We start from the raw sequence: 22,055 nt of genomic DNA on the forward strand, positions 1-22,055 counted from the left end.
AATTTAATAAAATGAGAGTGAAGGATGATTTTGTCTGAAATATTCTCTTAGGGCAGGGATGCATATATATGTCAGTGTCTTACTATGGCTATTGTATGTTCATAGATTAGCGAAGTATAATGCCAGAAGGACTATTTAGTGTGACCTCATATATCACAGACTATTAAACACCACTGAGTTAGTATAGAATGTCAGTTGTCCATCTCATCAGGTATTCCGTTTGAGAGGGGCTAATAGCTCATACTTCTCATATATCTGCAAGATTGATTTACTGAATATGTAAGGAATAGTTGGATCAAAGGAGTTTTTTCTCAACTCCAGGCAAATTATGGTTGATATGCTTTAAAATTTTATTCCTGTGAAAATTCCAGTGCACTTTGACTTCATAGTTGCAAAAGAGGAGTTTTACTTAGGGATTTTTAATGCGTGTACTCTTCTTACACTTGCTTGGTTGGTTTGGTTTTAATTTTTGTATTTTCCTGGCTTGAAATAACAGTGCTTGGTAATTAAATCTGAAAGCATAGAATTGAGTAATTGTTTTCCCAGCAAATTGCTTATTCACCAAAGGATCAGTTTTGGAGAAGACAGGAATTTTCATGAGTTTGAACTGATTTCAGCTGAAACAAGAATAAAAGCCCACATAGTTTTGGAACAGGGGAACTTGAATTTTCAGGCTAGACTTGCAAAGTCATCTGCCATCTCTGCATGAATGTGAGCCTGAGGAGAGGACATTACTGTGCTTCCTGCTTTGCTCAGGAGCCCCCCAGTTCAGATTCCTGCCTGGAGTGTGGGGTCTGGGCTTCAAATCCTATCGAGAAAGGACTTGAGGAGAGACCTCTCATCTCCCATGGGTGCACCCTAACTCCTGTCCTGTTGTATATTATAGGACAGGTCTGTTTGGTTTGTATAACTGATATGCACCAGGTGAGGAAGTGTGAATGTCTGCAGAACTGGAACAGGAGATCTGCACCAATGGGGCAGTCCTTGTTCTTAAGTTAGCGGTCTGCATGTATTGACCACATCTGTCTTCAGGAAGTGCAGTTGCCTCAAGGAGTGCCTACCTCGTTCCTAAGGCAAGGAAGAAATGAGTAACACCTCACCTTCTAGATTATAAGCAGCTCTTCAGTTGCATCTGTTTTCTTCAACTTTAAGATTATGCCAGCTGTTTTGAAATGCATATGTAAAATTATATGCATTTGTAAAATGAGTGATATCAAAATGATTAATTAAAATTATCCTAAATGCTTTAAAAATGTTAAGCGTTTTGAAATTTGGAAGTTATCAAGACAGTGTCACAAAAAAAAAAACCAAAACAACTTGTAAAATTCAATTCTTGAATATCCTAAAGCAAGATGTCCTACCTATTACCAGCCCCAAATCAGGCAGAAAAACAATCTAAGCGTACGCCAATTCTGTTAAAGCATTCAAGGAAACTATCCTCATATCTCTGCTATTTTATGAGTAATATGCAAATCCCTCTGTAAAGCTAGCCTTTCATTTCCAAGTGTGATTTGCTTAAGTATCCAAAACCAAAAAGAAATGCTTCAGCTCCAACTGTTTTTTGTACCTTGAAATTAATATTTTTAGTACTGCCAAGCAGTTATTTACAGTAATCTAATCATGTATTATGTAAAATGTATTTAGTATTGTATGTCTCTTTTTCATGTATTCTGATAAAATTAAATGTCTATTTTATTTTTTTTTCTCTGTGATACTCATTCATTTTTATATTCCTGTCAAACCTGTCCTCATCTGGTGCAATGCTTTTAAAGTTGAGCAGCCCTGATCTCGTTACCCCTACGCAGATGTTATAAAATGCATCTCTAACTGCCAGTTTTCCAACCTCTTCTGCTTTTTCTGTACTTATTTCAATTTGATGGAGCAAGGGAATGCTGTCTTCCTGGAGAGAATGGCACACTGATTTATAAATAAATAGTATATTTTTTAGTATTACAAAGGTTTAGTACTAGTGATAGTTGTTTTATTTTTCAGTAATATTATTTCCACATTTTGTTGAATTTTATGTAGGTTTTTTAACTACTGGTTTCATCTGAACAGAACTGGATTCCCACTGAGCTGCAGACATTCGTGCCCCAATGTTTTTCATTTACAAGTCAATGTCACTCTCATATTTTCCCTGAGTATACATTCTTGCATGGCTGTCAAAACTGAATCTAAATTGTCACTTTATTCTCAAATGCCTTAGGAACTGGTGGTTATGACATCCATTCCTGGGGAAACATTTCTTCCCACACACCCCTCTTTAATTTATGAATTTGCTTAAATATTTCCCCTGTGTTTCTTCTTGAGCTAAGATCAGATGGAAATAATTAATTTAGTAACCTTCCTTATCTCTGCTAAATTCTCCTTTTTTAACCCTTCTACTGGGGGCACATGTCTAGACTCCTTCTCAAGCAGATCAATTTTTTCTCCCATGACAAATAATTTGTGACTTTACTATCTTTGGTTTTTGTTTTTTTCTTTTTAAAAATACACTCACTTTCCAAATTTTCTTGCTTATATTCCTATCTCCTGCTGTTAGCTGGAAGATTTTTTTATTTCCTGAAGGAAACTGCTTGGGTAACTTTTTGAAACACAACCATAATTTTGTTTTACCGTTTGATTTTTTGATGTCTTTTTTGTTGTTGTTTTGAAAATGCATTTGACATGTCTTGTCTTGGTACTATGCATATTCACGTATATTTAAAGCAAATCTGATAGTCTCAAGTTGCATCCATTCTGAACCAGAAACAATTCCCTTTCAATCATTGTTTAATTACATTCACACATTTTTTTTATTTTTTATAATCGCCCTTTGCAAAACTTAAGATTAGCTTGTCTTTGGTATAACATATCAGTTAGTTAATATGATGTTTACTGTTTCTTGGTTACATCAATATTTTTAGCCCAAAGTCAGAAGTGAAAATTGTCTCTATGGAAACAATTTGAGAATTTGGATTTTGTCCTATGGTTTCACTAGAATGGTCCTTTCCTTGTGTTTGCTGCCAATCTAGACATTCCACAAAAGCAACTTGGGCTATAAAGTATTTTCACCGCTTGTGACACTTGACTTACTTGTATTGGAGTACTTGAAGTATTTATTGTTTCTTTGATTACATTTAGTTATTTGTTTAATTTCTCTCAACAGTGAGTGCTTAACACCCCTTCTCTCGTGCATGTCTGTAGTACCAGAGGTCAGCCTGAAGTTCAGTGGTGGGATAGAAAGGCTAATATGCTCTCTGATATGTGCTTGGTGTGAGCATACTTTTTTTCAGTGAAAAGCAAAGTGTAGTTCATCTGCAGTAACTAACAAAAAAGCTCCTCTTTCAGTGATCTTTCGTACAGTTCTTGACTTTTAGGAAAGACTAAAATATTATTTAGATCTCCCCTAGCTTTCTATCCTCTCGAGATAGGAGTCCTACTGTTCTCGTGTAGGCCATGAATGTTTAAATTAATTCTTAAACCTAGATTTTGTATGTCTAGTAACACCAGAGATCTAGCAGACATGCTGTCTGCTCACAGGGCTAGACATCTAGCAGCCTATGATCAAGTCTGGGAGGAAAGACGTCTTTTCTCGTGGAGGATTGGGAGGCCAGATTAGCTTTGAACTGCTTGAATATAAGAAACTGGACACAACAAAGCATTGTCTGAGCTTTTCTTCAGAATTATTGACACATGAATGCATTTTAATCTTTACCTGCAACAGCCTTTGTTATCTCAATCTGGACCTGAAATTGCCAGCTGTGCCAGCTTTTTTGGTAATTACGTAAAATGGATGAATATCTGCTGGGAGCTAGGACAAGAGCACAAGAGCTCCAAAAATCTTTTTAATTGATCCGTGAATTAGACATGAACAGTGGTCTCTGTACATGCATAACTAGAATATTTAACTATTTCTTCTGCCTGGAGCCTTCATACCTCCTTACGTGATCTCTTGCAGTCTCTTTTAGAGAACCCCAAAATAAAAAGGCTGTAGATTACTCCAAGCACATTAGTATGTTATAGAAGTTATGATTATTGTACACATTTACATTTACTGTCCATGTACATTCTGTTCTGTGTGTCTATTGACTGAAGTTTGTCAAAGTCCATATTGGGCATATGAAGAGGAGGAAAAAGGAACAACATTTCTTTCATGTAATCAGAGTGATAATATATAACTCATAACATTTCAAACTGTTGGGTTTATTTTTTATTTTTTTTTTTAATAAAACACTTCATTTCCTTCCACTGCATGAACTTTTGCCCTGTTTTATTGTTCCAGGAGGAATACAGTGCCCAAATAGTAGTGCCCTACAGGAAACGCGCAGCTGTAACGAACACTCTTGCACTGTGTATCATTGGCAGACCGGCCCATGGGGACAGTGCATAGAGGATACGTCTGTCTCTGCTTTCAACTCCTCTGCCAGCTGGAATGGGGAGGCCACCTGTTCCGTGGGGATGCAGACAAGAAAGGTCATCTGTGTGAGAGTCAACGTGGGACAAGTGGGCCCAAAAAAGTAAAGATCTTAAAAAAAAATATTTTCACGCTGTAATTATCTTTGGAATTTACTGCTCTATTTTTATATCACCAATGACTGCATGCAAAGACAAAAAGACTCCCATCTTTGTGTTCTCATGAGGGAACAATTAATCCTTTAAAAATACAAAACTGAAGCTACAGAAGGACTATAAAATACCTTTCTCACTATTGATTTTTATGGGTGACATTTACAGTGATGATTTTACCGACAGCTGACTGACTGCTAAATCCAGTTGGCTCCTTACCATCATCAGGTCGCGTAGAGATAAAAGTCTTGAGGCATGTGTGTGGTGTGCAGTGCAGTGCAGTACCATTTCCAAGATCCTTGTGGCGCGTCCAAGCAAGCAGTGCACTATATGGATTAGTGCAGTTCCATGAAAAAGTACTGGGTTTGGTCTAAATACAGTACAACCCATGTAACTGCACCTTCTCAGAAGCAGACTGAGGAGGTCAAGTATAGTACAGCTATATATATAGACAGGGCATTAGTTTGAAACATTAGTTTGAACATTGTGAGGATTTTTTCCCCCGTATACATGTTTTTCTAAGAGATCCCTTTGGTCCAATGATTTAATTTTGCAGTTTAATATATAACCAGGGTTAAATACAGATTAGCTGCTAGTAAAATGCATTTGATAATATCTTCATATAGTTTGACAATCTGTAAATATATCCCACTGAGGACAGATTCAAAGCTATAAGAACCGATAGCAGAAGTTGTTTAGAAAGTTCACGAGGCAGCTATTCTTGCACTAAATATTTGCACAGTGCCTGCCATTTGTTGCTTTATTCAGCAGTAGACTTATTCCTAATTTACTTTAAATTAAAATATGGGGAATAATGCCAGCACATTCAGTAATCTAAATTGTTGTGTATCTGCATTAAGTTGCTGTTCTATTCAGTCATACCATTGTATCTTTTATTTGGTACTCATTTTATATTTTTTTTAAAAAAACCTCTAATGATTTATCTTCCTTTTTAAATCTGCTGTTAATGTCTCTGCCTTTGATTTGACCTTAAAGTTTTGGGAGGAGGGCTGTTTTATTGTGCCATAAATGAATCCTGTGAAATGAGAAAAAAAAAGTCTTGGTTGATCCTTCAAATTGTCACATTAAAATCACTGAGTCATTTTTAAAGAACCAGACATTTAACATGAAAATGTAAATAGGAACCTTGTTTTAAACTCCCCTTAATAAAAAGGATTACTGTGGTATGATACAATCGATATTATTTGCCTTATCTACCTCACAAGTTACAGACTTCAGCTTGTATCTTTTCTGTTTAATTTGACCTTGACTAAGGACTGAAAAAAAATCAATACTTTGCTTTAAGCCACACATACTAAATACAAACAATATAAAAGATAGAAATGGTGTTCTAATTGAACTAATTGCCTTGCCCAAGGATCTGAAGAGGAATTGTAATGTTCAGTACTCCTGAAAGATGAAGTTCTCAGTGAAACAGTGAATATGTGTAATTCAGACTTTTTGTATGCATATAATTTCTGTTGTTCTTTAAGAAAAAAGCCGTTAGAAAGCAAATATTCAACACTTTTCAGAGGCATTTTGAATTTTAACCTTAGAGAAAATTTCTGAAAGTATAGTAAATGTATATGATTGGTGGCAGATTTTTTTTAAAGTGTACTTGGCCATGTGTATTTTATGAATCACATAGAAACAAGGCACAATTTGACTTAAAAATGTAGAGAGCTTACAGAGAGGTGAAGGAGATTTGTGTTGCTATAGCTATAATATTTCATGGTCTTTCACATTGGCATTTTACGGGACAAAAGAGAAAGGGTGGAGATGCCATTATAAGAGGGCACCAAGAAGTTGGTGCTGGTTCACAGTAATGGATCATACTCTGAGAAGTTTACGTGAATTGACAGGAAAATGCAGAGACAACCGATGGAAATCATGAATTAAAAAGTATTATTGCTGAAGAACATGTTCCCGTAAAGCTGCAACTCAACTTTTCTTCTCCTTTCCCCCTGCTTCTCCTCCCACACTGACACAGGCATAGTTCTCCACTGACTATGGAGACCACATTTGCTCAGTAGTTCATCATTAGACTTGCCTTTGCTCCCTTCAGCCTGGCAAGAAAGATGCCTTGCACAAGCCAAGCTTCCGCAGCTGATCCAATTCAAGTATAAAACTGGTTTCTCATCCCTGGTCCAAGATGCCCAGCAGCCACAAGAGGACAAGCTAGACATAGTAACGTTTTTCTGCAATGAGCCAAAAGCTCTAAAATATAGATGTGATGTTTTTCTTACCGCTTTATGTAATCCTGTAATCCTTTGATAGTTCACATTCTGTCCACTTTTAGGGCAATAGTAATTTTAAAATTATTTTAAAGATTTGCAGTGCTTCTGCAAGAGTTATTGCATCATTCTGAAAACAAGTAGTGCAGCATAAAGAGTTGTTTGTCCTTGATGAAATAATAGCAACACAGGATGGGGGAAAATTACTTGGGTTAATGAGTCCCATATGAGGCAGTCCAATAACCCCTTTTGTATGCTGATCAAGCCTCTTCCTAAAACAAGGAAGGTTTTCTGTCCTTACTGACAGTCTTTCACAGTCTCATTGATCTGACAGTTTCAAACCCTTTTCTGGTTTCTGTCATAATCATGGCCAACTTATACCTATTTGTTCCTGGGTTAGCAGGGTTATTTAGTTTAAATATGCCTCCTTCCAGAGTTTATGTTTCTGGTAAATTTATGAAGAGCTAAAAATGTATTTTGCTAAGCTAAACTAGATGGCTTTTCTTCATAATCATTTGGAAGCTTGAAAATAACACACAAAAGGCAAAGTCTGGAATGGTGAGTGAGGAATCATGATGGTTTGGGTTTTTTTAGTTAAATCCCCAGGTGTAGAATGCACCGGGTTTGGCTTGCTTCCACCAGCTACATTTAAATTCTAACAGTTTTTATTTCTGAGCTCAATCCTGGTGAATTCTGGTCAACTAGCACTCCCCTCATGTGCCTGCAGGCATTCAGCATCTCTTGCAATTCACAACTTCACTGCAGAATGATTGTTTATTTGATAATACTTCTGTTTTGGTTTTTTTTTTTTAGATGCCCTGAGAGCCTCCGACCAGAAACAGTGAGACCATGTCTGCTTCCCTGTAGGAAGGACTGTATTGTGACTCCATTCAGTGACTGGACATTGTGTCCTTCTTCATGTCAAGAAGGTAATTTCATCCGTTGTATATTACTAGACAGACAGTGTAAACAGAAAAAAAAGAAAAAAAAAAGGAGTTAGACTAGCAGTCACTTTTGGCAGAATCCTTATACGCATCTTCTGACAGACAGCAATGTAATAGCTGGTAGAGCAGCTGCAAGGAGGATATAGTGTTTTCGCTGAATAGAACAGTTATTTCTGTCCATTTTCTATAAGCATCTGTTTGGTTTGGGGTTTTTTTTGCATTTTGCATTTTGCCTACTTTTATGTTACAAACTCCCATTTGCATTTCCCACTGATAAAGAGATAGCTAGTCACAGAGCAGACACGTAACTCTTAGTGTAAGACCAAAACAGATACTAGTACAATTGCAGAAACTGTATTTGAATTTATCGGGGAGTGTAGTGACAGGACAAGGGATAATGGGTTTAAGGTGAAGGAGGGTCGATTTAGATTAGATGTTAGAAAGAAATTCTTTACTGTTAGAGTGGTGAGGCACTGGAACAGGTTGCCCAGAGAGGTTGTGGATGCCCCATCCCTGGAAGTGTTGAAGACCAGGTTGGATGGGGCTTTGGGCAACCTGGTCTAGTGGAGGGTGTCCCTGCCCATGGGAGTTGGAACTAGATGATCTTTAAGGTCCCTTCCAACACAAACCATTCTATGATTCTATGAATTGTCAGATTATAAAATGGCCAAATTTGGTCTTTGGAAGTACATCAGAACTTTCTGCTCATCAGAAAACCTGAGGCTCTATATACTGGGAGATAGATAGATAGATAGATAGATAGATAGATGTGCATTTGTATAAATTTGGCTGATTTCTACTACTCCAAGGAAAATTGAAAGAAAGTTAATAAAAATCAGCAGACTTTAAGTTGATGTTAATGGTCTGATTTAAACATACATTGTAATACTATTTTAGTACAGTTGACAAAGCTCTTAAAAACAGTGTAGGTTTGAATTTTTATTACATTGAAATCGTACATAAATTTGAACTGATGACTGGCTTAATATGCCTACATTTATCTGCCTTGTCTCTTTTTTAAGCTTAACAGGAGGTATTTTCCTAATATGTACTATTACAGACAGTCTGTAATACCTCAAGTTCCACAGGGTGCTGATCCCTGTATGGTGGTTACTCACAGCTACTGTATTATCAGAATGTAAGATATTACATCAAGTGTATGCACTTCAAATGTCACGGTCAATTCTTTATGCTTTATAAAGGACACAAGCATAAAGTTATTTTTGCAGTAGTTTCTATTAGTGCTTAGTGCATTCTAACAAACACAAAAAGGGTTAGGAAGATTAAATTTATAAACTTTGAAAAAGAACAGAGAAGTAAGACCATTGAATCTGAATCTATGAAATAGCTTTTTATTATTACTGTGTTATTTTACAGTGATATTGATGGTTCTTTCTGAAATATTTTTGTGGGGGCAGATCATCTTTGACAAAAATACCATCCTCTTTGGTTTTTATTTCTGTGGGTTATAAGAAAGGTCTTGATGCAATGAACATATCTTCATGAATATTGACTCCAAACTAGCACATATGCTGCTAAACCCCAGTATATTTGTGAACCAGTAGAGGCCTTTTGTCTATTTACTGAGTCAAACTCTTTTTATACTACACAAACAATTTTTATTTCATGGGTTTTACCCATTTGTGTCAGCAAGCTGGTCAGCAGCTTTGCTGGACTGCACGTCTGTCTTGCCCCTTGTGCCAGCTCCTGGCATCTCCTGGAGCTGATTGACTCGGGAGTGGAGGGTTTCCTCTGCGTTGAAAAGCAGCCAGGTGGTGGAGAGCCACCGCCGGGATTCTCCTACCGCTTGCTTCTAATTACAATTGTTTGGCCATGGTCCAGCACGCTTCTGTGTTCAGACAAGCTGCAGCTGCTGTAATAACCCACCCAAAGCTGATATCAACCCAGTCAGCCAAATGTCTGTGCTGCAGCTCTTTGGGAAAAAAAAAAAATTACAGAAATCCAAGAATATTACCTAACAATATTTGTGTATTAGGTATTGCTATGGAATTATATAGATTTGTGGCTTTTCTCTTAATTTTCTGCCTGAAGAACTGATATCTGAAAATAACTGGAATCAAAATTCCTACAGGAACTATTTACTGTTTATCATTAATAATGAATGACTATAATAATTAAAAACTGTAAACTGTAAATTAATTCCAGAGTGGGAAATAAAACTTCACATTTAAATGTAAAGCATGTTCTTTTGGAATATTTTCTGTGTGTCTAGATAGGGTAATGCCAGTCCCAGGTGGGAAATGAGGGTATAGGGAGCAGAATTAAAGTTTGGTGTGGCGAGAACAAAGACTGTAAATTAAATTTGTTATATTCCTGGCTGTGGAGATAAGGAAAAGACAAACAGATTTTTTGACTGAGTCACTTACTGAATGGAAAAATTGTGAAATATAATAATTTCTTTCCATTAATATCTGTTTCTGGTTTTGCATGCAAATGATTAGGACAAATTTACACTTTGAAACAGTAAAGTGTAGCAGCAAACTGAACTGGTTTAATTTTCGTTCATATGAACTGTGCGTTTAGTTCAGCTGTATATTCATTTGTGCAGTATTGCTACTATTTCTGCTTAGTTCTACTTCCTGGCCCTTGGCCTTTAACTGAGATTAAAGTGTTTTGTCTATTAGGCTAAATTTTCTGCTTATGGAAAAAATAGCACATCACTATTATAGCTATCGACTCAAATACTTGTTATGTGCAATCTTATTTTTCCCCTAATTACTGTCATCCCTATGTAGTAGCAGGAGAAACAAGCTGTTCTGCTCTTTGCAGGAGGTGTCACAGTAAAAAAGCAGTCTCGTCATCGAGTCATCATCCAGCTCCCCGCCAATGGTGGTCGTGAGTGCCCGGACTCCTTGTTTGAGGAAAAGGAATGTGAAGCTTCTCCTGTCTGCTATAGCTACAGGTAGTCCAAATCAAGCAGAGACGGCTCAGACATGATTTTTTCAACTTGTACTACCTCAAAAGCTTGTTGAATACCACTTCTTAAGATAAATAGGTTACATAACTAAATCGAGGTTTCAGAACAGATATGTAGTCTCAGTTGGGCCCATAGCGAATCACTAGTTCATTTTACTCCAATTCTTTTGCAGGAACATTGCAACTACTAAGAATTACTTTCCAGGATAAATCTTTCTCAGCAACTATTTCGAAATTCTATACTATTAAAACCATCTTCCTTTCTAAATTATCCAAAGCACTGAAATGCAGCCTCATCTGTTTATGAGAGCTGAGTTCTGCTGCCGTGCTTTGTCATCTTTACATCCCTGTCAGCCCTGAGATAATCCACGGTTTATATTGCTAGGGAGTGGTAGATGAGGTGATTTAAATTTCATGACACAAACTAATACTAGAAACATTTTTTTGTATATTTCCTTTAACATCTTTCTGACCTATACACATGCTGTGACAGATGGACTTACACACTGAACTTGGCTCATGCCTTAGTTTACGTACTGGCTTGTGGAGGCAAGTTACAATGAAACTTGAGGTGCAAACCATTGAGATAATTTTAAATATGAGAGCAGTCAGTGGTTTGAGCTGTGGATGTAGCATTTTCCCCACACACACTCTGAGTAATTCAGAAAACTGTGGATTATTTCAGAGATGTTATAGCCACCAGACTTGCCAGGATTTGTTATATTTAAGGCGTAGGGTATTCTCCAGCACTAGAAAGGAACTTTGTAAAATTTTTGTAGCAGTTTATATTAATTATAGGATAGAATAATTTAAGCAGCACAATATTGCATTTCTTAGCAAAGTTTTTTGCAAGTTCTTTTTGTCTGTGTTTTATTTTGATATGGTCTGGGCCCATATTCATGTTGTGTTGGATCTCTTGGATGGCTCCACATTTGTAAGGTGCTGCCATTCAGCTACTCGAGACCCCAGGTGCTCTGGAATTGCCTGAGGCACGCTCACAGTCACTTAAACCCACTGTCCCAATGCTTTGCTGTAGCTGGGGTCCCTTTTTGCTTCTGATTTCTCCTTCTGGGATATTATTTGAAGATGACACTTAGCAAAGGAATTTGTTTGTTGTGAAAACTTTACCCTTTTAATCATATAATCTGAAATTTGAGAAAACAAAGCAAAAATCCTAAGACTTTCCTCATCTGATCTTTGTAACTCCAAGACTTGTTTGTGCTTTCAAGCAAGACAGAATTTCTCCATTTGTTGTTGTGTTGCAAGGCATGCCTAAGGGAAGGCAACAAAAGACCTAAGGAAGAGGAAAGAAGGAAAAGAGAAAAAATGCACTAACACCTATATATGACAGTACTGGGAGTCTCTTTTGGCAGTAAATACTGTGTGAACCAGAAATTAACCCTGGAATCTTATCTCTGAAGTGTGTTTGGGAAACTTCAACACATCTTTGCTTCACTGAGATAAGGGGAAAAAAGAAAGGAAGGAAGGGAAAAGGAGAAAGAGAGGAGGTTTATTAGGGCATGCTAGTATTTAAAACTCATCCTTATTTAATGGTTCCGTGTTGTTTTTGTGAGATGCTAGTGTCACTCCTCTAAATCCACTTTTCAAATTTTATTATATCATTGTTCTGACTGGTAAAATACTCTGAGCATGCCAGATATAAATCCATAGCAAAGGGGTTCTTCTGTTAAATGGGTATTCGAGTCATATCATTTTATTATTTTCTATAGTGTTCTTTTTTGAAATTTCTTTCTCACATCTTGTGTAAGTGTGTGTTAATGCTTTGTATTAATGTATAATCCTCCTATTTTGGTTTGTATTCACTATGCATTTGTTAGGTAGTGTTAGTGTATCTTTGTACTTTGAAATCCTTGAAAATAGATATGGTTTGCTTTCTCTTCCCTCCTCCACCTCCTCCTTCTTTCCCTGTGTTCTAAATGGCCTAATCTTAAAAGGAGTAAAAACGTTAACAGGAAAGAGGGAAAAGTTTACTGTATTGTTAGTGTCTGTTGTGAATTGGCTGTGACTAGTTAGTAATAATAAGCAATAGATTACGGTGGCTTCTAATGCTGTCTAGCAGTTATGCTGCCTCAGCTTTGATTGCTACAAGTTTAGATGGATTGTTTGAAGTTGATTGCTTCCCCCTTATTTCAGGTGGAAGACCCACAAGTGGCGCCGGTGCCAGCTAGTACCCTGGTATGTGCGCCAAGACAGTCCAGGAGCACATGAGACTTGCGGACCTGGGCTACAAGCAAGAGGTTAGACCCTTTGTTTCTGTCATTTATTCCTCAGGAATCTATAGCTGCACTGGTGTGGGAAATGCCTAAAATTTTAGTCGTTATAACCTAACATTAATTTTATCTATCTTTATGTGCATCAGCAAAGGAAAATGCTGAATCCTAGTATGGTAGGGTGCATCCTAACCTGTATTTGTCAAATGTTTTATTCATAAAATATCAGTATTAATTTATTTTTAAGTATAGATACCACATTAGTGACTTCTTTTATGTTATTGTTTGCTCAGTTTGTTTCACCACCCTTACCTGATTTAAGTTTTCAGAGGTATTTGTGGAAAGTATGTTTTCAAAAAAAAAAAAAAAAAAAAGGGATGGATGACTTCATATCTTTTTGTGAAAAAGGTTGTGTAAATTCACCTGTGAAAATGTGACATTTTTCATGTGGCAAGGATGTGAAGACATGTTTATGGTTATATCCATTAGACTGAATATAAGACATTTGCTCCCTGTAAGTGTTTGTTTAAAAATTTAGGATCAGAGAACCCTATAATAATTTTGAGTTGGAAGGATGCTCTGGAGGTCCCTTGGTCCAACCTTCCACCCAGAGCAGGGCCAGGTTCAAAGTTAGATCCCACCCAGACTAGAGCAACTTGCTCAGGGCCATGTCTCAACTGGAATATCTCCCAGGATGGAGACCCTACAGCCTCTCTGGGCATTTCCTCCAGTGCTTGTTGAGTCTAGCACCGCTTTTTTTTTTTCCTTCTCCAGAATAACTAAGCCAAAATTTCCCTTGCTGCAATTTGTGTCTGTGGCCCCTTATCCTTTCACTATGTATCGCTGAGAATAGTCTGGCTCTTGCTTCTCTATACCCTTGAATTAGGTAGTTGTAGAGAGCAATGAGAACATGAGAGATGGAGGACTTTGCATTCAGTGTTAAAGTTCAGTGCCAGCCCGTTTCTCCAGGCTGTCAATGTCCTCTGAATGGCAGCTCTACCCTCCAGGTAGGTATTGATGGCTCCTCTCAAACTGGTCCTGTCCCCAAACTTGCTGAGGATGCTTTCTGTACAGGTTGTTAGAGATGTTAAACAACATTTGCCCTGGAATTAACCACTCAGGTGCAGCACTCTTAACCAGCTGCTGGTTGGACTTCAAAACCAGTGACCCTTGAAATCCAGTGATTCAGATATTTTTCCACCATTTCTTTTTGATAACAAATAATTTTAGCATCCCTATCCAGCTTTACTGTCACTTGTCTTCATAGAGAGTTTTGTGGACTTGACAGAACTATGTATGTGTGACTGTTAATTATAGTCAGGAGACGGTTTTTAGGTGCATTAAATAAATTCAGTATGAAAATAATTGCAGTTCCTACTTACTGTGTTACAGTAATTGAATTGCTTTGAACTACTAGTCAACCCTGAATTCCAGGAAGGTTTTTTCTTTTGCTGTTTCTGGTGCAAACACCTATCCATTAAAACAATATTGGCTCAGCAGATTGTGGAATTCCTGAGCAAGGACACTGCTAACTGCAGAAGTGACATGTTCTGGTCATTAACTTCCTTGCAGTATTAGAGTAGGTTATGGTATACTAAAAAAAGTCATAGAGTAAATCTTAAGCTAGTAACTCCTACCAGTTACTCAGAAAGTGTTACAGGAGATCAATTTAGAGCTTACCACAGAATGAAACCAGAAGATATTGCCTGCTAATACAAAAGACTTCTGGCTGTGGTAATTCTTTCAAAGATCTATCACTAATGCAGTCTATTTCTAGCAGGTCTGGAAGATACATTCAGATTACACACTGAGAAAATAAGATTTCTGTCTTTGACAGTAGGAGTTCAGATTGTACAAAATGTTGTCTTCTGTACTTGCATGGTAGTACCTAAATCTCTTGACTTTGCTTCAAAGTCAGTTAATAAAGAGAGATAGCTAACTTTACTGCATGCAAATTGTTTTTTGTTATTCTTGTATGACATAAGACTTTCCTTTTTTAATACTGTAGTTTCAATCACGTGCAGTACACACACATGCAGAATAAAATGTTATTTTGGAACTACAGGGCATACAGTTTTCAAATCTGGTAAAATAGATTGGCAGAATTTCCCTCTGGTAACACACAGAGTTTGGTCTTGCAAAGGATGATATATTGAAGCAGTAGTCTTGTTCCTACAAGAAAATATAATAGATGTAGCTCTCTAGTGTAATGTGGTCAAGTGGTAGGATGAACAATCATTAATTAAGAAGAACCCTGGGAGCAGCTAAGCCTGAAAAAAGCAGGTGGTTTTGGTAGAATTGTGTAAATATTTCAGAGATCAACTGTTAGAAAGGGGAGATTTTTGTTTGCTCTTGCTTTTTATTAAGTCTATCCAGTGTATAAATTTTATTGTAGAACTCACAAAGAAAGTTATTTAAGTTGGATAACCAAAGATTATTTGTTCCTCAGTCCAAGTATCTAAATATGAATCTAAATATTGTCTAGCCTGTTGCAGTGGTGAAAGTTACAGGCATTAAAGACAGAGCTTTTTTTGGCCCAACATTTTTCCCATTGATATAAATTACGCAAATTAACATAAAATGTAAGTTCAAACACAGGTACGTTATGCATCGTGTCTCAGTGGTTTAATACCTGATAATGCATGGAGTATATCTTTTACTTCTGTGCTCAGAAATGTAAACTGATATTCGGTAGGAGCTAAAGAAACTAGTACAGCTTTTCTTTAGATCGAGAAAAGTAAAATATTTTCTGTTTTCTTGAACACTTTTATAATGAATATGACTTGGAATTAATAGTTGAATTTTTGCACAAAAGTAATTTTCACTTTGGAAAACATAATTCTGTAATTCTAGAGATTAATGGTTCAAGTTTTATTTACTTCGCACCTCAGAAAATTGCATTTTGAATATTAATAGTGTGTTTTATTTGTTTTACATAGGCTGTCTCCTACACAGAGCATTAACATATTCCCTTTCCCTTCTTACATTTAAAATTCTTCCATGAAAGTGGCCATGTGTGAATTTTCAGTGGTGCACATTATTTTGTTTGGTGCCTTGCACAAGAGCTGATTGAATGCAAGGTGCTCACTGAAGGGAGGCTGACCTGAAAGCAAGCACCTGGCTGGCTGAGCTCTGCCCTGGACAGCATTAGAAAGATTTCACCAGTTTCTGAAGGAAGCCTCTGGAAGAGGATTTGTCCTCTCTCCCTGCTAATTCATGGCTCCCTCCTGTGGACTTGGCTTGTGAATAAAGTTTCTACAGGCTGTGGAAAACTTTGCATAACAGTATGTTACTAAAAGTTCTGTACTATAAATAATTTCTTTAAAGATTATTTTGTGATGTAGATATAGAAAAGACTAAGCTACCACTTTGCGAACCTTTTTAAGCACCCGAAAATCAGGAAATGCTAAACACTGAAATGTGAAATCCATTTGGTATAACATTCTGATACTGCATTTATAATGTGATACTGGAATAAAGGTATTTTGAACAGATCATTTAACTATTCATTGGTGATTTCTGTACAAATGTTTACCATACTGTGAAAATGTAGACATAGCAGCATTTCTTTTTCGATTGAAGAGTTATCTCTCAAATGTCTAATGCTCATGGATGCAGAAATCATGCATTCATTCATCTGTTTGTGGTAATTTACTTTTGATGACAAAGTGAAACAATCATCTTATAGAAGTAATCTCAGCCCTGTGATTTCCTGTGGATTGTCCTTTCATTTTGTATTGATACTCAGTAGAGCAAGTAATTGCATTCTTCTATGTGAGAACAGTTCTCAGTTGCTCTTTTTCAGTGCAAGGGGATGTTGCCAATGCTATTACTTTGTCCTATTTCTAACCTGATTGCCTACACACACTGTGACATGTATGTATCAGCAAATGTGTTAAGTAAGAAAAAATAGGAATGTACACCAGCGAAAAGGCACATTTGACTATGCATTTATTAGTGGTTTATTTTTAACAAAATAGGCTACACTGTTCATGTTTTAGTTAGAAAGATAATTAAATCTGAAGGAAAAACTGTTAGAAATCATTAAAAATGACTGGTTAGGTGTCTGATCTTAAGTGTCTATGAATAACTAAAGCATATGCACACCTTGCTTTGTATCACAGCTTTGCTATTTACATTTCCATTCTTTAGCTTTTTTATGACATTGGTCTTCCTTGGCAGAAGAGATTCTTGGGTGAATCATAAAGTTTAGAATTGTGATTCATTGTTAAAGACAGCTCTGTTTCTAGCTGTCTTGTATAATGAAGATTTTGTTACAAATCATGTCAGTTTAAATGAACATGCCACAAAATCAGAACTTGGGTCAATGCAGAGTGAAGAGAATAAAAGGGTTTGGTGGTTTTTTGTTTTAAGGACAGACATTTTTTAGAATTTTTTAAAGAAAACAGTTTATTAATTATTCTTGCAAATGATGGACAGGTATTTATATCTAAATCTAAGTACAGTAACATAGCATTTAATACCTGAGCAGCAAATTCATTGCTGTAGTCATGAACCTTAGTTGAACAAGACAGATAGTCTTGACAATTGTGTTGAATTTCTGTGATGAATGAAAATTTGCAATCATATCACTGGTAAAATGCCTTTTAACAGTGGATAAGCAGGGCAGGGACGTATTATAGAATTGCAGTAACTTAAGACTTCCAACTGTCTCTTGTTCAAAACCCTCAAGAGAGGATATTATGAGTACATCAGCAAGGAGTTGAAACTTCCTATCCAGAAGGATCAGGAAATGTAGAGAAAAGCCATAATTTACTGCAACAGCATTTATGTTGTGTTTATTTTCATAAGCTGTTTCTCAGTTAAGAAGAGTAAATTGACCAGATGTCTTGATGAGTCACCTGAAACCCAGGAGGGAGAGACACAGAGTATTGGCAAATACAAAATACCAAAAAAATACAAAAACTAGAACAAGAGAGTAAATGCTTGATAAAGACGGGCTGCTAGTATTTGACGGGGATGTGCACTATAAAACTCACTGTGAGGAGAACCTGCTCAGCTAGGGTGAGCTGAGAGATACTACTTTGTATTCTTAAGGCTGACATTTATTAAGCATATAGATAACTCCAAAGTAGTGGTCTGGTTAGTGAGATAGATTAATGTACGAAGTTTGAAATGGTGAACAACTTAGGCAAGTATGTGTTATATTATGCTCATATCTTAAAAAAAATCTGTGTCAGTAAACCTCGGTTCCAGTGACTTCTGGTGGAACTTAGAGTTCAAATCCCTTTTGAATTGTATAGGAAAGCCTAAGAAACTTACTAAAAAGGCTTGTTTTGCCAGTAGGTTCTGCAGATTTAAGTAGGGCTTGTTGGATTACATCCCAACGCTGGTGAACAGGACATGTAGCAGATGAGAAACTCGAGTGCCTGAACTGCAATAGCCTAATCACATCATGATGTATATGGATGGATGCACATGGTAAGGGCTATCCCAGTGACCGAGAAGAGATTTGCAAAAGCATGCACAGCCTGCAGTCCTTGCCACCATAAATCTTACTCAGAGTTTTGTAGGAGGAATGGGATGAAAATTGTGAAATCTGTTAGCATATTCTGTAATAACAAGAGGAAGGCTATTTGTAAAATTTAAGCAGAAGCTTAAGTAACCTGGCTGTCAGAGAAAATATCTGAATAGCTGTCCTTAATGTCTCTGGGAATTGGCCATTATTGAGCTGATCCCGAGCTCTCGCTATTCTTTATTCTCAGGGCGTATGTAGAGTTATTTGAAAGACAGTCGAGCGGAGGAATCGGAGGAAGCTTCCCAGGATGGCCGTGAGCACATGAGGAGGCCTTGCAGGCTTGTTTGAGCCGTGGGGAAGCTCAGAGGCAGAACCGTGGTCAAAAGCCCTTTCCTCTCGCTGTGGCTATGCAGAGAGGGACAGCAGCCTCCCTCTTTGGGCATCGCTTATGGGGGCTTGTGGGGGTTTCATGCCCTCACTGAAAGCACAAGAAAGGAGATAAAATCATGAAGGAGTGCTCCTCCTTCATGGAGCTGTAAATTACTATTTTAACATCATCAAGACTTAACAGATGAGAGTACCCTATTGCCTGGTTGGTATTTTAGTCACTGCAAAGGACAACCAGCAGGTTCAGGTTTTGTACTGAAGTAAGAATTTGGACAACTGTGGTCAAGAGCAGTATTTAAATGGGAAATTAATGTTTTATTGACAAAACAAGACCCAAAATCTCCAGGTAACTTTATTTGGCAGCAATACGTTGTTACTCTCTGGCGTGTAAAGAACGCTCAGGCTTGTATTTTCACAATGTTATTGGCACATGCTCCTGATTAAGATACTTTGTGATAGAAACATTTCTTCATGCAGTGTCTAGTCTGCCGTGTCCCACAGAAAAAAGAAATAAACATAGATGAAATCATAGCCTAGGCAGCATTGATAGTAGGTGTAAGAAAAGTTAGTGTGCTGAAATAATTCTTGCCTTTCTAGAAATGAAAGTTAATATTTTTGTTGTTAAAAATACTTAACGATTTAAAAATGGTATCACAAATGTTTGTAAAACAGAGGACATAGCAAATATTCATTCATAAAATACTTTAAATTTTAGGTGTAGGGGTCACCGAATCTCACATCTCAGTGAAATCTTAGTGAAGTATACTAATGGTGGTAACACTGGCAAGGTTTTTATATAAACCCACACATAACAAGACTTCTTAAAACACAGTCTTAGTGTTTCGTTATGCTAACAACAAATATATTAGCCTATAGTCCTCTGTGGCTTGGTGGAAACAATGCTATCAGATAAAGTTTTAATTACATCAAAGTCCCTTGTCTAGAAAATTTAGACTGCCGTTTATTTCACACCTTTCTTCTGGGAGATAGTAATTGTTAAATACCAATACAATTTTGTAAGCGAATGGTTTCCATGTTAAATTTGATTTTTCTGTTAGCTGTACTCCTGTTTTATGTTTTCAATTAACAATTACTTGGGCCTAATTCAGTAATAGAACAACCACGCTCTTTCCACTTACTGCTAATGTCTGTAATAAATATAACGTGGTTCTATAGGCAAAATAATTAGTCTAGCACTGCATGGCTTTATAGTAGTTGAAGACACTTCTCTGTATAGTGAGTTAATCATCAATCTCAGTGACTTTTACAGAATATAATTAAAGAACCATGGGTTTGATCAGAGAGGCAGGGGATAACTTTGTCCAAATGAGGTTGTGAGTGGAAAAAGTAACTCCACTAACAATAAGATCATTTCAGATGTCAAGACAGACATTTACCTGGCCAAAATAATGTATTAATGGCATATATACAGTTGTCAAAATCCCTGCTTTAAGTAATGGAAAAATACCCACTCTTCAACAGTCACAAGGAGTATAAACCCTTCAAAATGATACTTGAATCTGTAGAATAACATTAGGAAAATGGAATGTAGAGTGAATCATCGAGGTCTTGTCAACTAGAAGTAACATGAATAGTTATGGACAGGCACTGTGAAAATTAAGATTCAGGAATTGATTTAGTATGCCAAGCCGTCCTCTAATTTGTGTTGGTATTAAGGTGAAATATTTAGGTCTCAGGAATGAAGAGTTTTCCTGCTTTGATTGCTACAGTACAACTGACAGTTAATCTGGAAAAAACCCTGAAGTGTTAATCCTCAGGGGAGCTTCTCACCTGGGTCTGCTTAATGTAAATTAGATGCACTAATACGAGTCTGAAAAAATTTATGACAGAGTGGATATCTGCCCACAGAGTAATGTTTAATAACCCAGACAGATGAGGGAATGAATATTGGCGTTAGAAAAACTCAATTTATCTAGAAAGAAGGAATGTTCTTCAATGGACAATGTTTATGGCTTATCAAAGGACTAGGTGGAGAGGCAGTATCTAGAATGGGTATTAAACTTTTGAAGAAGGTTATTAAAAGTTAGTGGGTTAATCCATGGACTGTCTTTTAGCCCTTGCCTAGGTATAGTTTTCATTGCTAAAAATGGTGGCCTATGTCTCCCTGAGAACACAATGAAGATAATGCCATTAGTTTTGCTGATGCATGCACATGCCAAGGTCAAACTCAAGACAGAGGATTTAGATTTGACCTCTGAATTTCCACATGGTAGAACTAGTCTTGTTTTTACCTCAGGGAAACCAGTATGTGTTATTAGCAGAGAAGAGTTTCTCGCAAGAATCCAAAACCATAACCTAGGCTCGTATTGGAAGACAATGATTTGACTTTTGATTTTCCAAAATATTTGTGTAATTTTAGAAATCCCATAGTAGATACAGTTAACACATCTTTAAAATAGTTGTTGTATTGCTTTTCAATTTTTAGATATTTGGCTTTGCTCATTGAATCACTGTAATTATATCTGAAGAAAAAAGTGTTTCTTCATGTAAACTACACCGATAATAATAGGATTTGACAGAATAATTGTATTAGACAATGTACAGCTGGTCTGTCCCCCAATAAGCACAACTTAATGCAGTACTGAGCCTATTACAAACAGTGCTGGCAGCCGTGCTCCAAAGGGCAGTCAAGGATCAGGGAAGTTGTTTGCTTAGCATCTCCGGAAAAACAAACCTCCTTCCCTTTCACAGTGTTTTACCACAGACATGGGGCAAAAACAATTCACCTGGGACCTTTGGATATGTTTTAGTAGGCGCACAGGCTTGAAATGGACCATGTGGGTCATAAAGTTCAGCTTCCTACAGTCATCATGAGGTAGAAATTTAGTTTAGAACTGTCAGACAAAAAAGCTTTTTTTCAGAAATCATAGGTCACTAAATCTTTACAATTACCTTACAAAAAAATCTAAACAAAAAAACCAACTTTCCAAGTTTCCTCACATATTCTTCCTTCTTCCTCAAGGAGGAAGTAGTCACTCATAGCTAGTTTTCTGTTTTATTTTGAAACTTTGCGTTCAAACCCCATTTTTCTCCAACAGTTGAACGTGAGTATGCCATAATAGTTTGGTTAGTAAAATTTACAATTTTTTTTTCAATTCACATACCAATAAAACAATTATTGTTAGCACAATTGAAGTACTATGCTTAAATTATGGAGTGGAATATAACATAAAACATGATATTCCCTCATAGGTATACAGAATGATATATTGTGTTTGGATGCAATGTTACTGTGACAATTGGTGACCCAAATTACTTTCACAGTCATTATGAG

General features: G+C 36.8%; 1 protein-coding gene across 1 annotated transcript in view; it reads left to right on the forward strand.

Moving 5' to 3' along the window:
• The window catches only part of THSD7A (thrombospondin type 1 domain containing 7A), a 289,030-nt gene that overhangs the window by 218,686 nt on the left and 48,289 nt on the right, over positions 1-22,055 (forward strand). The window contains exons 11-14 of the mRNA XM_075746097.1: positions 4,265-4,499; positions 7,596-7,711; positions 10,517-10,649; positions 12,818-12,921. Coding sequence (XP_075602212.1) covers positions 4,265-4,499; positions 7,596-7,711; positions 10,517-10,649; positions 12,818-12,921 — 588 coding nt within the window. The remainder of the gene's footprint in view (positions 1-4,264; positions 4,500-7,595; positions 7,712-10,516; positions 10,650-12,817; positions 12,922-22,055) is intronic.

This window comes from Balearica regulorum, chromosome 2 (assembly GCF_011004875.1).
Source record: "Balearica regulorum gibbericeps isolate bBalReg1 chromosome 2, bBalReg1.pri, whole genome shotgun sequence".
NCBI classification, from domain to species: domain Eukaryota; kingdom Metazoa; phylum Chordata; class Aves; order Gruiformes; family Gruidae; genus Balearica; species Balearica regulorum.